The 21116-nt window shown below is 40.9% G+C and overlaps 1 protein-coding gene across 13 annotated transcripts in view; it reads right to left on the bottom strand.

Annotated features, from left to right (window-relative positions):
* TNS1 (tensin 1) overlaps positions 1–21116 on the bottom strand; it is a 322456-nt gene that overhangs the window by 86315 nt on the left and 215025 nt on the right. For all 13 annotated transcript variants that reach the window (XM_075181085.1, XM_075181083.1, XM_075181087.1 and 10 more), the window contains one exon: positions 10667–10705. In XM_075181085.1, the coding sequence (XP_075037186.1) occupies positions 10667–10705 (39 nt within the window). The remainder of the gene's footprint in view (positions 1–10666; positions 10706–21116) is intronic.

Here is a 21116-nt window from a genome sequence, read left to right as displayed (position 1 = left end):
ATTAGTTGTTAAAAGGCCTTCGAGACCTTCTGATTCTTTGAGGTACCTCCTGAATTTTACTGCCCAGTTCTTCTGTCAAAACCAAGAAATTAGGATGTCAACGTTTCTCAAACTCTATCCAACCCCTTCAAATATGCTCTCTAACACTCTCAGGTGTACAAGAGTTTAGTACACGGCGTCATGCAATTGTGTATCTTAACATATCTGTAGGTTAGAGGCAAGGTAGTTACAGAAAAAATAATCGATAATAAATAAATAAAAATATTGGAATAATATCCTAGAGTAGAAATGAAAGAAGACGTCTATGGAATTTGCTCCTCCACCGATATTACAATGTGCCCTCCGTGACCGCACCTCTGTTTATTTATTTATAATTATGTCTGAGGCCCTGTGAATAATAATTCCTGTTGCGTCGCTTCCTCTGTCATGTGTTTTCATGTGACGGGCGGTCTCGGAACATTGAGTCCAGATATACGGAGTACTGGACCTACTCCAGTAATGATCAGATGCCTATTGATCATCAGCCATGTTTCGCACAAACTCGTGACTCATTGAAAGAACAGAAGAGAAAGGGCGGATGCGTCTGGAACAAGGAAACGCTTTAGGGGTTTCAGCAAAGGTTCGTTGAGGTGGGATAACGAGGATTGCTGTGTCCTCACCTCCACGTACACAAACCTACTCACCAACGAGGGTGCCCAGGGAAATCACTTTAAGTTCAATTCACCTTTCCACCCCCCTATGTGAATGATGGGGAAGCCTGAGGACACCCTGGATCTGTTAAGACCCCTGATCAAATTACGCAGGGGTACAGAGGAAAGAGGGTTCAGGGGATACATTTAGGTAAAAGAAGTAGGTATATCATTTTAAAAAAAAAAATCAAATCGTTCAGGAGCCAAAATCCTTATTTCCCAGCGATGTGAGTGTGAGCTACTCAGTTATCACTTCCAGGAGCTAAAATTACACTTGAGACGACTTTACTTGTAATATGCGAATTACGGTTTGTGTTCAGTTTACAGAATCTAAAATTAAATGGTAAAATATTGATTCTGCTCCTAAAATGTGAGGTTTGGAGCGTCGCTAGTGAAAACTAACAAATAACACTCAAAACACATTAGGATAAACACAGCTCTATCCCACAAATAAAAAAATGAAAGGGGGTTCCTTATTTTATAATTGGATAAATTACTCCCGCAGATTGCGGTATTTCCAAATTTCAGGAAGAGCAAATTCAGCCGACAATATGGCGGCCCCCGATATCTGTAGATGGCAGGGTCACTTTAAGGAGCCAACAGCCTATTTTGGGACACAAGTGTTTTTGCAACAATCTTGACCTTAAATGAGGCGCATCCACGTGCTACCTCCTCTATGTCCACGAAAGACATCGTGTTGTCAACACAAATTAACTGTACAAATTACATATAAGAGACAATTATACTTCTAAGTAAACAATGTCAATTAATACGTAACACTGACATCAACTTCGGCTGGGTTAATAGAGCCCTTTGTTTCAGATGTATTTTTACAAGGCAGTTGCCATAACAAAGACACCAATTTATTCCAAAGTTTGAATATGAAAAAAGCCTTTCTATTAAATCCCCCATAATAAAATCCTTCATTAAAGTCTCAACGCAGGGGTGAAATATGTTCTGAACATTAGAAATTCCTTTTCAGCCTATTATCTCCCCTTTAGCTCAGTACAGCAAATATTATAGAATAGCACAAGAGAACTCAACCCCCAGAGATGTATTACTAATTTTCCAGTGTTAAGCACCGTTACTGTAGCAAAATCCAAGCAAATACATTTCTATCTTGTCACGAGAAAGCCCCCGCCCAGTAAATAAATGTACGATTCCAACGTGAGCCTCGCAAGTCATCAAAGAGCAATTTGGGGAATCCACCCATGCAACATGACACGTCTGGAAGCACGCCACTGCCCACAACCCTCAGCAGCTTGTCATGTGGGCGTTTGGCCGTGTAGAGTGGGAGCACGCCCAATGACTGCAGGGCTCCCAAAAACATTTTATGACTCTCTACCATATTAGACAGGGTTAGAATTTAATCAAGAAGGGCTATATGCGGTGGGCTTCTGATGAAAAGAGACTATGTCATAGAGGTGGCCACTAGCTGATATTGACGCAATTGAACAGAGAGGTGTGGAGTCTAACGTACCTCCGGTATTCACCAGGGGCCCCCGCAAGGGTGTTTGGGTTTTGCTTGCATACACAAGTCGCGGAACTCCGAGAAAGTCACCGACATAGTGACGGGAGTAGTCAGGTGTAGTGGAACAATCCAGGTCAGAACCTGACGAGCAGAACAGTACACAGGGGGGATCCAGAGAATTGTCAGGACAAGCCAGGAGTCAGAACCAAATGAGCAAATAATTTACCAGAACGTTAACCAAGAGAATAGTAGGAGAAACCAATCCGAGTCAGAACCGAGGTATGCAGGATACACGAACCACTGGCACTCTAATGGTGCCAAAGGCTTCTATTTAAGCAGCAAGAAGCACCCTGATTGGGTGAAAGGATCTCGGCGCTAACCGCCGACAGGCGAGTGTAAAGCGTTCCTTTGCCTAGCAATGGGACGTGCAGTCTACTGCGCATGCGCACGCACAACGTGCAGGAAAAACAAGGAAGCATCCCGTTGCTAGGCAACAGGGCGCTGCAGTCAGCAGAGCACAGGCGGAGGTCTCCTGCACCTAGTGTCAGTGCAGAGACGGCGCCTGACATCCTACAGGCTAAGTAAATCTGCACACGGCTGACCAGCTTTATTCGAGGGGTCTCTAGCAGGTTTACTGATGCTCAGGGGAAAGGTTCCATAGACAACCTGCACATCCACCATGTAATGTCCTCAAATAAGTTGTCCAGCTACATTTTCTTTTCTTTTCTAGAATTAAGCCCCTTCCCCCCAAGTGGTAGAATGTGTTGGACCCCCCACCACACTTCCCAAGGTACTAACCCTTGTCAAAGCTGTTAATGGCCCATTCTCCAGGGCTTCACACCATGGAGAAGTGTACATGGATACATCATAGCAGTGTGTCGAAAATGCAGATTGGACGGCTGCTGTAGCTCCAGAAGTGCTGTCCAATCAGTGCCTACAGACACTGCAACGAGCATCCTTCTTTAAAGTTCTCTAGATAGGTGAGCACCTCAGGAGGTATGGGGATCACAGACATTCAGTCACTTGGGAGGGAGGGAGTTAATCTTTAAAAAAAATTATGATATTGCTGTTCATTTTTTTTTTTTAGAAAATTCTAAAGCAAAAAGGATTCTCATGTAAGGAAAAAGTTGTCTAGAAGTAATTTAACACTGAATATGAGATTTAGTTGAAAGGGTCAGATGGCCTCGTCCCCTTTCACAGCGGTAATGTGCACACTACGTACTGATTAGTGTATTTGGGAGGTATAATTTACCATCTTTATATCGTGAGTAACCCCGTGATTTAAATGGATGGTCTAATTTTCCAAGCAAATCTGGACCAATAGCATCTTGTGGACCAAGCATCTGTCACTAGGCACAGAGTGTAATCCGCCGTCTCACAAGTGGGTAGGTCCAAAGGGTGAGTGCGGGGGCGTGATCCCCTCTTCCCCAGCTGTGCAATGTCGCAATTTGCACCTCAAAGCCCCACCCACTTGGAGAGAGAAAGGGGGAGGCACCATATAACACTCCATGTCCCAGCATAAACTGCTCTCCAACCAGGCCACACCGATATGCCCAAACCACGCCCACTGCGTCACATGCTGGGTTCCGCCCAACGTTTCTCTGTCCACCCCGGTGCCCGGGAGATCACCCACTCTTTCAGACATTCTGGGATTGTCAGTCAGCATGCATGTAGGGGAATAATCTATAAAACTGGAGGAATCTGAAAATGTTCTTACAAATGACATTATTTAAAACAATTTTACACCATATTCTATTTTAAAAAAAATGTCCCTTTTAAATTCTTAAAAAGTTGTATTTTGCAATGCTTTCTTAGAGACACAGACATTCCTATTTCTGTAATGTGGAGCACTGATTGAGTCAGAAGAAATATATGTAGAAAAACAAACACATACATACATTTCTTCTATATGGGCCTGAGTCATTAAGGCAAAAAAAGGAGTAAATGTTCTCTGGGACAAAACATGTTATGATGCGAGGGGTGCAAATCAGTTTATTATTTTGCACATAAGTTAAATACTGGCTGTTTTTTCATCTAGCACACAAATAATTAATAGCTTTATTTGTACACTGAAATTTCAAGTTGATCTAGGACATGCCCTACCCTAATTATAAATCTGTCCCCACATTTTACATTTACCTCCCCCTCCAATGCAACATGGTTTTGCCCAGATACAAAGTTACTCCTTTTTTATGTTTTGCTCTCCTTAATGACTCAGGCCCATAACGTGTACAATATAGAAGAAATGTATTATTGTGACATTCTCTTAACCACGCCCGTTTCTACTCATTAGCATAAGAAGAGGCGGGGCTGTGAATTGTCACAATGTTCCTAACATCCTTCTTTGTATGTCTGCTGCAAACACAGTAAACATTGAGATAGAATGTAACACCAGTTACACCGTATTAGTGAAAGAAATTTACTGTATGAAAGAAACTCTGCTCCAATGTATTAATGGTCCCCCTAAAGTAGGATTTGCTCCAATATGAGAAGACTTATAGTAGCACTGACATTTATAGGAATACTGTATGAAAACTTGGGATGTTTGACATTGTATTTATATTTGTGTTGTAGATGAGCGTAAGCTATTGTTCTCCGTCATTGGTTGCTTTAGAAGCCATCACTGTAGGGTCTGTTAATGGGGTTACAGACCTCATAGCTCTCAGTGTTTCACTGGGCTAAAGAAGGACACCCCGAGAGATGTTAATAAATAACTTTGATTATATAAAGATAAAGACCTAGGTGAAAAGCACAGACGGAAGTTAGAATTTAAAGAACAATGTGTTTAGTTAAGGATGTAGGAGGGCATGTACAAAGCCAATAAATTAAGGTTATCTGAAGGTGCCTTTAAATTGTATAAATTCACATACACCCAGATAACATTCCTGGTGCTGTTTTGTCAACTCACTAGGATTTGTGGGGACCCCAGAGCTAGTAATATTTTGGGATCTGACCTGAAGACCTACAGTGAGACATTGATCCTGAGAATATTGTTTGAATAAAGTTTGGCTAATGCAGGAGATTGAATATCACAGTGACCTTCGTCCAGCTAATCCTGTCCATCCAAGCGGCATAGACACTAACATAAAGACTTGGCCCAGGTACAGTATGAAATGGAATGAGACGGATACAGGGTTTCAATCAGACAAACGTGAGCATTGTCTCCCCTTCACATTGGGCGTCTGTGCTTCAGCGCTGAGCTCCATCCTCTGAACTAAAACCTTATTTTTCTATATTAGTAAACTTTAAAGATCTTATCTGACAATCTTCAAGTGTATGGGAAACCCAAACTCACAGCACTGGGATAAACACACAGGGCCCCCGGGGAGATGGTAGTTCTTTGATCTTCTGGGGGGGATAATCTCACGTGACTTGTTCTTACCCTTCCCTTTAACAAACAATTTCTCCATTTATTATTTCGCTGGTAACTGCAAAGATATTAAAATAACCCTGTGCCTGGCAGGCTGCCTTATTAAATACATTTCATCCCAGCCACAAGGACCGTATCGAGAAGGCCTGCTGGTGCGGTCAAAGTGCTCGGGCGGGGGGGTCTCAGAGATAAAAGCCGGACCGGGGAGTGATTTGGAAACAATTATTGAAACCCCGGGAGGAAGAGAGGGAGAGGAGAGACCGAAGCGTGTTGTGGTTGGAGAGGATTTCACATAAAAGTGCCAGACTGACTGAAAACCGTGTAATAGACAAATAAACGTATCTAATTTATAGAAACAGATTGATTACTCTGTTCTCTCTGGGCCCGATGCTGTGCTGGACTTAGGCCAGTTTGTGCAGAATAAAATGTGCCGATTGGCTCTGCGTATGCCCAGAAAAAGCGGAGGCGCCTTTATGCACTGAAGGAGATTTGCGCAGGCGCATAAACACGGCCGCTGTGTCAGGAGAGGCGGAACAAGGACAGTAACGATGTGTTTGTGTAATTGCAAACAGATGCAGACTGTATATCGTGATTTTGTGATTATATTTTAGCAAATTTGTTTTCTTTTATATTCGTACAAGAAAAGCAGAGTTGTTCCTGCTGTACTCGAGATGTTTCATTTATTTCAATCACACCTCCAGTGCGTATTTCACTATCAAACACATGTTTTAAGACATAAACTGGGCACATATGCTACGGGGGCAAGGCCGCGCACATCGTGCAATTCGTCCAGCTATCCAATGTATGTAACCGCCTTTCCTTTTAGTGCAAATGAGTCCAGCTCTAAATCCAATGTGCAGCGTTGCGCCGAACAGCAAATTGTCAATGCAGCCGTTCAGTGTGATGTCCTCATTAGTTTAGAGAACAACTTCATCCAAAGCAAAAAAAAATACTTTTGGGGGATTTTGAGGGGTAAACAGCAAAAACGGACTTTCCTGCTCTCCCCCGATCCTCGGATCCCGTTGAGGATCTCATACTGCTGTGGCGTTGTCAGGATCTATTAAGAGACACTACGGGACATGTCGGGTCGGGGGAGCACAGGGGACCTCGTCAAGGTCCAGGGGGAGCAGTTTAGGGGGGGTAGATTAATTGAAGACTAATAAAATACAGAAGATCTCAAGTGTTTTGTATTCTCTTCTTACAAACTTTCAGTATAAATTATAATAATCTTAATTCTCAGAATTTAAAATATTATTGAGCACTTTGTATAGTATTATTCCAGCAGAGGTTATCTGCGCACAGCTCTAAAGGAGTTGTCAGCACCTGGTGCTTAGACAAACAATGCTACAAGGAGCCGACGATTGGGATGAAATCACAGTCTCAGGTGAACCAATCACTGTGCCCAAATGTTCAACCACATGACTTCAGTTCCAGCAGCCGGCCACATGGGGGCGTGTTACCTCAGTCAACAGATAACCGTGGGAGCCAAAAATCATCTGGACAATTTTGATTGGATATTTGTAGGCGCACTGCGCACAGGTGGCGATATTGGGCGCGACGAGTGTGGGCGGTTTTAGTGTCATAACCGATCAGTGGAGCAGGTGGGCTCTAGCCGTAGAGTTGCAGATAATTAGCATTCTCTTATTCTCCTACCCTATTACCCAAATACATTAATCATGCTATACATTCCTAATTTCTGTCATTAAACAGGAAATATTCTCTTATTTTGGCAGCTTTCCAGTAACAATGAGAAATGTGCTGATCTTGTGTGTGTGTCATTCCGTGAAACAAAGCGATATATTACATTTATATTATAATTCAAAGTAAAACTTTTTATAAGAGGTAGAATTTTGCTGGATGAAAAGTCCCCAGCGAAATATCTCATTCCTTACAGGTCAGCGCGGCCACCATTATTACTGTAGAGATCACTTTACTAAATCATATATGAGAACATATGAACTGCACTGACCGAGGGTAACGATAACTGAAATTCACATTATGAAGTGTGAGGTAAAGTTACATAGTCCAGGGACACCCTATCTTTCCACAAAAGAAAGTGAAATTGCGGTGAAATTTAGTACAAATCTAATTTTGCGAAGGAAAGCGCTGCTTCGCACAGGTGCGATGTTCCGGGGATAGGATCTTTGCGTTCCGCTTGGAATTTGAAGTCTTCGGAGGAGCCTACTGGTTCTGCCCTGTTATGTGGTTGGGGTATTATTATTTAATGAATTATTTTCACCCCCCAGAGTCTTTAGGTGAACAATGTGGTTTCTAATACAGTACAAAAAGCTGAAATGATAAAACATATCATGCCAGTTATACTTCTTGTTCTTGACATCACTGCCAATGCGCAGGGGCAGAACCATTTGTAGTGCAACATGCGCATGGTGTTTTCAATGTAGCGCTACATGCGTGGAACAGACAGGTATTAAAGCTAATTTAAAGTAATATGAACCATTTTCTGAGCTGCAGCAGCCATGATTCCCTACCACAAAGGGTTCAGATAGGAGAACTGATAGCACAGATACTTTGCTCATTACTAGAACTACATAAGTGTCAGGCGGAGGGGCGACCAGCAATGGCGAACTTTGGCAGCAGAAAGTAGGAAATTCCAGATGGCCAGAAGGGGAAATGTTGGAATTGAATTCCTGAGATGATCCTGAGATTGATGTTATATTATGGTAGAAAACTAATAGCTTGTAAATAGAAATCAACCGTCTCTCCACCAGGTGTGAAATGAGAAAAACTGATGAACAGATCTGGAGAAGCTGTCAATTATCAGCTGCGGGAACTGGATAAAAATATCACGACCATTGATATTATAATCTTCATTATGGAGCTATCTTGTTATTGGTTTTCTAGGACAGTGTGACATTACAAGTTCACTCTGTATCCGAGTGAGATATTTAATGTAATATATATATATATATATTTACACACACACACACACACCCAGGGACTGATTCATCAAGTTTTGCACATATCGCACTCTGCACATGCCCGGAACAGGGAGATACGTCTGTGAACGCACATGACACTTACTACAGTCTACAGTTTCGTGGAGGACGGGCCGTAGTCATACTTCAGTAGGGGAGTGTCAAACTCAATTGTAGGCAGTCACGTCCGAATACAGCTCTGGGCATCACAAAGGTAGTTGTTTTTCTGCCATTTCTCTTGCTTCAGCTACAGGGTTAGTCTAAGTCCTGACCAGTAGTGATGACAGACTAGTATACAGCTATAACATGTGTTTGCAATCGTGAGCAACTGTAAGAATGTATTTTATGTTCAGTAGACATTAACAACATTGTAATAAAGGTGTTTAATGGGGGGGGGGGAATTCTAAAAAAAACATTAATGCTTGTATTATTAACAGGTAACATTAATTAATTTATAATCCACATAGGTATTGGACGTATTCTGCAGCGTCTTGTAGAGAACCTTGATGAATTCAGGAGTTCGCTTAATATGTCAGCTTAACACTAAGGGCTAGATTTACTAAACTGCGGGTTTGAAAAAGTGGAGATGTCGTCTATAGCAACCAAACAGATTCTAGCTGTCATTTATTTATTACATTCTACAAAATGACAGTTAGAATCTGATTGGTTGCTATAGGCAAAATCTCCACTTTTTCAAACCCTCAGTTTAGTAAATATACCCCTACATGCGGTTGCGCACATTATGTGTGAAGAATCAGGCGTGTGTGTGTGTGTATATATATATATATGTGTGTGTGTGTGTGTGTGTGTGTATATGTGTGTGTGTATGTATATATGTGTGTGTGTGTGTATGTATATGTGTGTGTGTATGTATATGTGTGTGTGTATGTATATGTGTGTGTGTGTGTGTGTGTGTGTGTGTGTAGGTATGTATGTATGTATGTGTGTGTGTATGTATATGTGTGTGTGTGTGTGTATGTATATGTGTGTGTGTATGTATATATGTGTGTGTGTGTGTGTGTGTATACACATACATATGTACAAATTAGATTTGCAATTTATCAGACTAGACCATATTATCTCTGCTTGTGTATCACCCACATACTGCTGTCAGTAACAGATCTCTGCAGACCTCTATGACTCCCTCAGACTCTCCAGTTACTATTAATAGACCGACTCCCTCTCATTTATTTGGGGTCACTGTATGCACATAGAGGGATTTTCAATGGGAGAAAACTTACGGTTGAGAAACAAAACCTTAAAATAGCCGAATAAACACAGACGGCCCCCACATAAGTGATAATTTATGAGCTGTAGAAATAATAAGAGACATGAAATTGGAGTCATCCTCTCCCCTAATGCAGTGATTTATCCGGTCAGACAGACTCTGAGGACTCATAAATCCATTTGGTTACAGATGTTTTCTTCTGTATGATAAGTGGGGATTGAGTAAGATCTGGGGCTGGCCGTGCGAGGGATCACGCTGTGTGGAGAATGTATCCTAAAGTGTGGTGAGGCAGCGATACTATGTCTATCAATTCACTAGGACCCAGTGACGGTTAAGGAGGCACTTCGGGACTCATACCTCAGTCACCTCACGAGTTCCTAGTTATTTTCTAAGGCACACTTTCATAAGAATCGTCCTATCAATTGGCTGCCAACAGTGACATCTGGAGAGATCCGGAGGGGGATTCAAGATATGTGGATCACATTTGGACCCCTTAATTTTTAGATCTAGATCCAGTCTGGCACCTTATCTATCTGCCTTTGTAGCTTTGCAGCAGCCATTGACATAAGAGGACTATAAAGGGTCTAACGTAAAGTGAAGCTGGACTCTTATACGGTGATATCAGCCAACTGGATCAATATCTCTGCCTGTGGCTGCTCTCTGTCGGCATATGCAGTCAATCGGCTTACGGAAGAGGACCAGCCATTGTGTGACCTTCGTAACTTCAGCCCCCAATCAATGCACCCTACCTAAACTTTTCAGCAGGTACATGCCTAGGCTGCTTTGTGGGCAATCCAGACACTAATCTGCATTGCCAGAGAGTGGCTTGAGTGCTATAAATGCCCTAAATTATGGCCCCGGCCTGGCCTCTAGGCGCTACGAAGAACAGTGTAACTACTAGTGTAAGTAAGATGACAGAATAAATCACATTACTACAAAAATGCAACAATCTCATAAAGGAAATACACTTACTAGCTCGTAATTGACACGTGGGGTGCAGGGGGACGCAATCTGCAAAGAGAGGAAAAAGTGATTACTATAATCCTTCAGCTATAGACTACAATACAAACCACGGAAAAATGAGTTAACCATGCAATAACAAATGGTCTCTTAGACAGAGGATCAGCCCTTATGTGTTTAGCAACAATCTAATTTGCAAAAATAACAAAATCTTTTTCAGGATATTGTCCCTTTAAATATATTTCACCAAAGTTTTACAAATGTATGATAACACCATTTACATCCACTAGGGGGAAGCACACAAAATGGACCGGTTAGTTGTTTACCAGGGTCACTAAAATACAAGCTGGCTCAATGAATATAACCTTGTATACCTGCAGCGGGGATGGTTAACATTGGGAACTATCTGGCATTAAAACCTGTTTTGGTCGTCATGCAAACAAAAATGCCTGGGTTACTTAGTGCTGCTCACGGGCAGTGCAACTATGTATGATTATTAACCGTATTATTAACCGTATGGTACAAATACAACTGTTTTTAGGCTTGATGCACCTCAACATATTCAAGCAAGTATTCAAATGTGTCCACTCTTGAATTACCACCTGTAAGATTAAATGCTCAGCATTTTTATAGAAAACCTATATTTTTAACAATGCCTACAAAGTGTTTATTTACTTTCATGATCGTTCCCTTTAAAGATTAATTTCTTGCTCAGAGTTGTCAAAGCCCCTCCCCCATGATCTTCTCATTTAGATAAAACAAACGAGGCCTAATGGCGGGAGGATCTTCTGCTCAGCGACACTTAAGCGCATTGGGGGACTGGCGAATTGTTAGATCCAATTTGTACTATATTTTAGGTAATCTAATTCCCCTCCTAATGAATACATTTTTTTGGGAGGGGAGAGGTAGCCTTTAGGTTTTCTTGTACTTCCTCTTTAAATGATCATGAATGTGAGCTTAGCAGCAGCATCGCAGCAAAAGCTTTTCATAATAAATATCCCTTTTTCCTATTGATGAACTAAATACACTGGAATTATTACAACAGCTTAATGCTTTTCTATACTTAATCATCATCAGGCTGCAGCCAGTTAACTTTGCAATTGAAATCAATGCTTGAAAAAGTATAAATATGCATAAAGGGGCATAAATTTGGGAAGTATTTGGCAATCTTGAGGCCCTGCCTGTAAATTGATCTGTGTAACTAGATTAAGAATCCGCCTGTTTGTCCTCTCAGCTCCCAGGCAGAGACAGTTCTGCTCTCTAGGGCGTAGTAGTGCATCAATGATAATGTGGAAACCGTGTAATTTAATTCCGGTCTGGCTCTGGGGTTGGCACAGGGATAGAGAGACTGTACAGGGCTTTCTTTTATCTCTGCAATCTAGCAAAAGACAGCAATGTCACGCAGGGCTGATCACCCCGTCTCAGTAGAGATCTCCTTTCCCCCCCATCACTTGCGCTCCCCAGACAGAAAGCCGTGTCTTGAGAAATCTGCAGTTCATGCGAATATAACTTACAGCAAATTAACTCTTCAACTATTTCAAGCCTCTGTTTAAATAGACACTTTTAATATTAGAATTATTTGTAATAATAAAATATACAAATATTAAATAAATCATTTTCTGTGGCCATGGGGCTGCTACAAGATGGGGGGCATCTACGCACAATTGTCAACAAAAAATTAGAGCAGACGGGTTGTTTTTTCAAAGGCAAACTGAGTTTTTGGGGTACAGTAATGTTCACGCTTCTCAGTTCCCCATTGTCTCTAGGGCATTGGAAAGCAGAACTGTAACAAACTTAAGCTACAAGCAGCCCAATATCACAGTTTGTGGATAGGTGAATAGCCAAATAATCAATAATGATTTAATCATAATCAAATGACTTATTATCAGGCAAACTGCTGACAGCGGCTAGAATATGACAGTCATTGGCTTGTGTGGTCATTTTCTGATCAAACTGCCAAATCGCATCCAACTTGGTCACCTAGGTGTATGTGGCAGAATTAGACACCGATTTGGGCAAATCCCTTGTGTTTCGTAATTCTGACATGTTAAAACCAAAAGCATAGTCAGGAGATAAACAGACCTAGGCAGCTAGAACAAGGTGCGAGAGATAGAAATTCTCATTCATTCACAAAGAAACATATAATGTGTAAACTTTGGGCAGAGAAATTACAAATTTATTGAAACAAGTTATTGTTTTACTTGTTTAACAAACTGTAACCAGACACATTTTTATTTGATATTTAAATCTCACATGTCGCCCACTCACACTGGAGACAGCTATTTTGTGTGTTGAAGCAATATTCAGCCTATCACTAATAACTAATAAAAGTACTGAGGCACAAGGTAATTTGTGACTCGTGCCTCTGTGAAGTTCCTAGTGATAATATTAGCCGACTTCTCATGAATGTTGACTCCGCCAAGCCGAAAAGGCTGCCTACTCTGTGCGCAAGCGAGAGGTACACTTTAAAGACACTAAAACTGATTTATAGAAGGATGAATGATCCACGGTAAAACTAGAAATATGTAGTTTCAGTTTAACATAAATTATGATTTTGCATAATATTGTGTATAGTTCTTTCAAACATTTGTCCATTTGTAATTATTCATAAATATCAGCTCCGTTCACCAAGTGTTATTTATCTGTTAAGAAAGACTTTCTCTCAGTCTGAAACTATTCTACTTTGTGACCTTATCAATTGACAGACTCAACACAAAGAAACAAACAATGACACTTTGCTTGGGCATATTATTGCACAATGACGACATAGACCCCCCTTGGATTTAAGAAACAGAGGCACAAGTGTGAACAAAAAAAACTGTTAAAAATTAAAAGCTTGCAATAATGTATTGTTGCCACAAGATGGCGATCATGATGAAAATATTATTCCGGTCACTTTTCCATTGTATTATAGACAGAGGGGAAGAATTTGCCTTACTGCCGCCCCTCTTGGGTGCAGGTTCAGCATTCTTGGATTGGACTCTAGGGGGGGGGGGGGGGGGGGGTTATCATCTATGTTGGTTCCATAATTCCAGTAACCACAATGACATTAGTTACACAGTAACAGCCATGATGTATTTCTGCAGGAGTGATACATCCCATCGTCCCAGGATCCTGCAGGTAAATCACTGGACAATGCTAATCAATATGGATTTAATTTATTTCTTGTAACTTTTTATTTTCAAAACCGTTACACAAACATCGAATAATGATAAAGAAAACAGTCCATTGATGTAATACAGGAATTTACTTTATTAAAAACAAAACAACACAGAAACACTACACAATGCCACATTAATGGTGACAAGATGTGAGCACCTTTAAATGACACTGAATAATACAAAAACCACACTGACTGCGCTTGTTATTTCACTTAACAGCAATGATAAAGCTAAAGAAACTGTAATAAATGTATTTATTGGGAACAGGTGCAGGAAAGAACATTGTCCAATAGGATTCAAACAGCAGATTAATATAATGACACAGAATATGCTCCAAGCATCGCACACATTAATGCTCATGGCTGTATCCACCACGGGGCATTAGCGGTCTGCAGATCACATATTCACTGGGCACTGCTAAGCTAATATGCGGGATATTAATCCCCCTTCATTCCCCTCTCTGCTAGTGAGCAGCTAGTACATTACGTTTTACTTTTGTCTGGAACATACACATGTGCCCCTGAACCCAGGGGAATTGTGCCCCTTATACCAGAGTCAATGATTCTCCAAACACACCACCTGAGGGGGGCAGTATATTATGGGGTAAATGAGGCACAAGTCCTTAGATACAGCATCAGTTACGTGGCATCAGGAAAAAAAACATACATAAAAAATGGGTCATTTCCCTCTTATATTTTTAAGGGGGGAAAAAAATAATAAAATCAAAACTCATAAATAGGTGGGTACTCAATTGTCAGCGAGTTGGTTTTTTTGAGCTTGTTAAGTCATTTTAACACTGTTTTATAGAATTAACTTTACCCACAATTCAATTCCATTTTAACGCTACGTTTTTTTTCAACAAACGGTCCTCTCGCGCTCCAGTAGAAGGTCTATTGAAGTATAGGGTGTGTGAGAGGCAGCCGCGTTAAAAGCTATTCAATTGTTTTTTAACGCGGCGAGTAAAACAGGCCAATATGCTGTTTTATTCCGCACCTCCTTGGGGTGTGTTAAAAATAAAAACCCTGTAAACCTGTTAATCATGTAAAAATGTTGAAAAAAGGTTAAACTTATGTTTCTCACTAATGCCTAACTTGTGTAAGTTGATTTTCTTGTGAAAAAATATTGAAGTGAAAAAAAAACATAACAAAAAATAAAAAATAGAATCACTAATTATATAGATCTATGAATGTTATTGGTACAGATATGAATGTAGTAATGTGTTTTGACATGGTATAGATGATTGTATGGTAAAAAATAGTTCAATAAAAAAATATGCTAATAGAAAGTACTGCAATGTAGATATTATCAATGTGTAATGCAATCTAATGTATGGAAATGTCTGCAAAACCTTTTTTTTTTGTGTTATACATGACAGCGTTAAAACTCCCCTTCACTCCCATAAAATCTCGCAAACACAATGTTTAACGCATGGAGGCAGCGCACCCTCTTCTTCAATTGAATTGCACCAGTTTTTCAGCTGCGCTAACTCAAAACGGTCGCTATTGCCGGCAAAAACCAGCGGGAGATTTTTCTTTAACACGGCGGGGAAAAATAGAAACTCGCTAACAATTCAATACCCCCCATAGGATTTACAGAAGAAATTATATTAATGATTAAAAGATTAAACCATTTCAGCAGAGTTTAATTTCTGAAAACAACAACATTATTAGAGGTGCTCGCGACCACCTACATATAAACCATTAGTTCTGGATTTGAGTGGTCTCAGGTTCTTCTCTAAGAGTCTAACGTGAGGGGGTGTCACATACATCGTGACCTATGTAAGTTCTACTTGAAGTGTCAATAGCCATAGGAAACACATGTCAATGTGAACCGGGGGTGATGTTCTTATTTTATAAAACTCAACAGCCGCTCAGTACAAGTTCTTGTGTTCTTATGCTTGGTGTAAATTTTAGCATCTGTTATTTAGTATGTATAGACGATTGCACGGTAACAAATCTCTGGCTGTGTACTGGGTTTAAAACTCAATTTGGACTGCAGTCAGACAGTAACTTTTAATAATAAATCAGTGCCCTCGAAAGAGTAGAAGCCACCGCCACTAGAAACTAATGTCGATGGCGAATGGCGAATAGAACTGTTGCTTCTCCAGACGAGACAGAACAAATTTGGGAGTAAACCTGACTTGCAACAATGTGTCAACCTGTAAGTAAATTGTCCTTAGAAAACGTATTCAATTGTTACTAACTTTATTTAAATAATACACAAGAACTGTGGCAGTTCCAGACTGGAATTCACATACTGTACTGACAGCCAGACATCAGAACATCACACAGGACAATGCACGTCCCCTTGAGAAGTCTGCACTTCAACATATCAAGTTTTATTAAATCGTGACCTCTGTGCTTTCTTTACATATAACCTAAATCCATTTCATACAGGATATCTATCCTCAGGCAGCGCTGCTGTCATGTTCAGTCCTGCCTGAGGTCCGAGGGTCGTACATCGTCCTGTGCAGGAAGTAATATCTTCACATTCAGTAATTAGGTATTTTGAAGTTTGAAATAGAAGCCTCAGACTATGAACTAGATACACAAAGGTCAATTGTATTCACCCACCCCTGAACATTCCATCAGAGACAGCACAAAACAAAAGGGGGAATGGGACAAGATCTAACACGGGAGAGCTTGAGTAATAAACTATTAATAGGAACATTATATTAAATTATGAGTTCCCGTTTTGCGTTTTACAGGATAATGATCGTGAAAAATAAACGTGGCTTCTAAAGTAAACACTTTCTCTTTTCCACATTATTTCTTCAGAAACGGATCACAGCAACTAGATTAAAATGTCTTCTATTCACACATTAAAGTGCCCGTAGGTTTCAAACACAAAGAATTTGTAGAGTGTCTTGGCAGGTGACTCAATGAGTGGATGATCTATTGTCAGTGAAAAAGATATCCTAAATAACAGAGGTGTTTATGCTTAATTAAATCCATCCCGCATGCTATCCATTCAAACTGTTTTCTGACAGTTGACATGTTGAAGAAATTGATTAGATGCAGATCTTATCTATCTTGCATTACTCTGGAATTAAACATGGAGTTGGGGCAATACAAAGATGCCTAGAGCTTAAAAAAGAATTAAGCAAATGTCTTGCGGTCTCCTAAGTAACAGATATGCTCAGAGAAAAGGGCACCTCCCAAGTTCAAAACTTGAAAACAAATAACTGGCAATTTCAAATTTCCTGTGGAATGTTTATATATTTATGATGAAGGGGAAATAAATAATCTATGATGCGTTATTTTTAACATTTTCTGGTGCAAAATCAGACTGTTTCAATTACATCTATATATGAAACATGATATTTTTAGATTTAGATGTAGGGTCACTGTCCCAATTTAATTCTGTGCTTTCTACTCTTCTTTCTCTCTGCTCAACGAGTCCCGTTTACGTTCCACCTACCTAGAGGCGCCCATAGGTCTATATTCTATAAAGATTATAAAACAGTATGACTGTAGACGGCAGCACGCATTAACAAGCAACAATAAAGTAAGTGCCTGAAGGAAGCCAGAGATGTAGATGCAATAAGTGAGGGGATCTGTCATCTGCACGATTACATTCAGCCGTGCTTGATTTATTGTATGCTTTCAGTTGTTCATAAAAATCATAAAAATGCTTCACAAGCCAAATTAACATATGAAAAATCCGCCTCGGAGAAATATTTGCTGTCGCCTAATTTTTATACAAATCGAAAATAAATTGGGCCTCGCCTAGTGCTTTAAAGTGCCCTGTAGCCCTCTGGGGGAATGGCCACGCCCACACCGTGACTTGACCACACCCATATTGTGACATCACCATGTCCACTGTTCCGATGTCGGGTACTCAAATGTTGCAAACTGTGATCCACTGTCACTGGTGGAATCCTATTGGCTGAGTGTTTTGATCCAACCAATAAAACGGCTTTTACATCAGGGCTACTGCTGTAAGGCCCCAGACATAATGTACATCAGTACTTGTCTTGTTTTTTGTTTGGTATTATTTTTGGGGGGGAGAAGGGAATGTTTTATTTTTCTCTGTGTAATTTGTAGAATGTCACTGTTATAGGTCTGTGTTTGGTTTATTTATTTTTTTCATTCTATTAACGCACTTTTAATGGTAGCCCAGAATCTATAGAAAGCAGGAAAATAATCTGAAGAAAAAGTAAAATATTGATGAGCTTCTTGGCCTGCATAGTAAATAATTGGGGGGGACCAGAAAGATACCGTGAGAGACACTCAATGCAAGAACAAATGAGACAGTGGAGGAAAAACTGGTGTTCTGTGCATTATAAAAAAAAACAGTGGGGTAAATATATCAAATCTTATATAAAGAAAAGTGAAGCAACCAATCAGATTCCAGCTATCGTTTCCTAGAATGTACTAGATGAATGATAGCTAGAATCTGATTGGCTGCTGTGGGCAACGCCTCCACTTTGATACATTTAATACGCTGTCTTTAAGAAAAAAGCAGAGAAAGTGATTTCACTATTGAATATTAGAAGTATGAGGGATGGAAAGTACGAATAATGGTGAGACGACAATTACACAACATTACAGAAGATGATGTCTGTCAGTGACCATGCCACATGAAGGCTGCAAGGTTTGGTAATTACCACTAAGTGCCTCTAACTGACCCTGCAGGATTCGGCTCTAGTGTGATTGATGACAGGTTTCTCTGCTTGTTTGACAGCCCAGAATCTGCTCTTTTCTGTTCCATCTCCATCAATTTGTTGTTTTGTTTCTAAATGTTTCCTTTCCTAGCTAATGTACCCAGGGGACCGCGTTCATCCACACCGACCCTGCTTATGTCTGGTGATCATCACATTAACTCTGCAAACGCAGTATTGGGGAATATTAATAATGAATGTTACTTTCCACCGATGGGTGCCATAGATTGATTGTTTTCTGCTGATATATACACACACATATATATATATATATATATATATATATATATATATATATATACACACATACATATACACATACTAGGCTTTGTCCACACAGGCGCTTTCCGGCATTTGTGATCTGGGTACAATTGATTTCGCAGCGCTGTACAGAGAACTTATTCACATCAGTCCCTGCCCCATTGGAGCTTACAGTCTAATTTCACTAATACACACACACACAGAGACAGACAGACAAAGAGAGAGACACAAGGGTCAATCTGATAGCAACCAATTAACCTACTAGTATGTTTTTGGATTGTGGGAGGAAACCAGAGCACCCGGAGGAAACCCACGCAAACACAAGGAGAACATACAAACTCCACACAGATAAGGCCATGGTCGGGAATTGAACTCATGACCCAAGCGCTGTGAGGCAGAAGTGCTAACCACTGAGCCACCGTGCTGCCCACACACGCAATGCGCTGGTTTTAGCATTGTCTCACGCCCATAGAGTGCCCAACATTCACTACGAGTACCGTTGTGTACGGAGGGCACAGTCACAAAATAGATTAATGATCTCTAACATGCTTAGTCCAAATTCCGCCTTACTTCCATTTGTACATATGAGAAAAATAAAAAAAGGTAAATAGATAAAAACACCTCTGTTGTACATCCCATTCTTATACACAAGACACGGGAGGGAGGGGGGGGGGGGGTCGCCTGTTCCACCTCTGCTCAGCAATGAATGGGTTAACCAGTGGCGTTCCTGCTCGCTGCGCCATCTCACTGTACATTCCCAGAGACTTACATTTCCCTAATATTGTTTGTAATGATAAAACACTACCATTTAAGGCCTCCTGTCCTGGAGGAATAGCCTGGGTGTGCTGGCGGCCGGCCACAGACTCCGGGGGCCTGGAATGTTTTCGTTGCAACCCCAGGAGCAGGTTTTAAAAAAGATGCAGATATTGGCCCCGGCACTGTGCTTGGACAGCGTCTCCGGGCACTAGATGGAAGGCACTTAAACCTCTCCAAGCCCTCGCTGCAACGCTGGATTCCTGCTCTGTATAAACAGATTTCGGGGAATTATTGCTACAACCCAGCTGTCAGGAACAAATACACAGGCAGCTTATACTCAGGACATGGAGATGAAACGTACTTAATAAATAGATATTATGTTTCCTTCATAACATCGGAGAACTCATTAAAAAAATAGGGACTCTCCACAGATACACCTGTGCGACCTGAGGTTACCTGCGAGTCTACAACTAATAAGGAACTACAGGTCCCAGCAAGGCCAGCTATCCTGCGCCTGAAGGTTGAGGGGAAATGCTGGGATCTGTTGGTCCACGTTAGGTGGTACATGACGCATTATACTGTGTTAATATACGCAGAATAAAAATCTTACAATTTGCATAGAGTGCGTAGAAGAGGAATTGGAAAATGTTATCAGAGGGGAACTTCCACCAAATAAATATAATTAGTTCCACGTTCGTTCGAGATACATGCGACAGTAGACTGGAACAATTTTCGTTGGCTAAGAGGTTAGCACTTCTGCCTAACAGCACTGGGGTCATGAGTTCAATTCCCGACCATGGCCTTATCTGTGAGGAGTTTGTATGTTCTCCCCCTGTTTGCGTGGGTTTCCTCCAGGTGCTTCGGTTCCCTCCCACACTCCAAAAAACATACTGGTAGGTTAAATGCTATTAAAATAGATCCTAGTCTGTCTTTCTTTCTGTGTGTGTGTATTAGGGAATTTAGACTGTAAGCCCCAATGGGGCAGGGACTGATGTGAGTGAGTTCTCTGTACAGCGCTGCGGAATCAGTGGCGCTATATAAATAAATAGTGATGATTTTCTGCCAATAGCGTCAGGTTACATTTGGAATTGTACTCACAGTGAGCATTATTATGATATTGAGAACAAAAGGTCATTCTCAAATTTTTCATCATTGCCTTTTAAAAACTATTTAGGAATGTGAACACCCCTTCTAATTACTGTGTTTGGCCCTTTCCGCCACACCCAACGCTAACAGGTGCATACAATCCAGCATACAGCCAGCAATCTGCATAGTCAGACATTAGCTGTAGGATGTGGCACTGCCATAGGATGCCACCTTTCCAACAAGTCAGTGCGCCAAATTTCTGCCCTATTAGAACTGTCCGGCCAACTGTGACTGCTGTTATTGTGGAGTGGAGACGTCTAGGAGCGACAATCGCTCAGCGGTGAAGCGGAAGGACACAGTTGCTCACGGACCGGGAATGCCAAGTGCCGAAACCTGCAGTGCGTAAAACTGGTTTGTCTTCAGTTGCGACACTCACTACCGAGTTCCAAACGGCCTCTTAAAGTGACGTTTATTGGGAGCTTCATGGGTTGGAGTTTTCACCCACACACAATAGCTCGCATGATAACATGGCTGA

The sequence above is a fragment of the Mixophyes fleayi genome, chromosome 7, assembly GCF_038048845.1.
Source record: "Mixophyes fleayi isolate aMixFle1 chromosome 7, aMixFle1.hap1, whole genome shotgun sequence".
Classification (NCBI taxonomy): domain Eukaryota; kingdom Metazoa; phylum Chordata; class Amphibia; order Anura; family Limnodynastidae; genus Mixophyes; species Mixophyes fleayi.
Note: the sequence above shows the minus strand (reverse complement) of the source record. Positions and strands in the feature narration are given on the sequence as shown.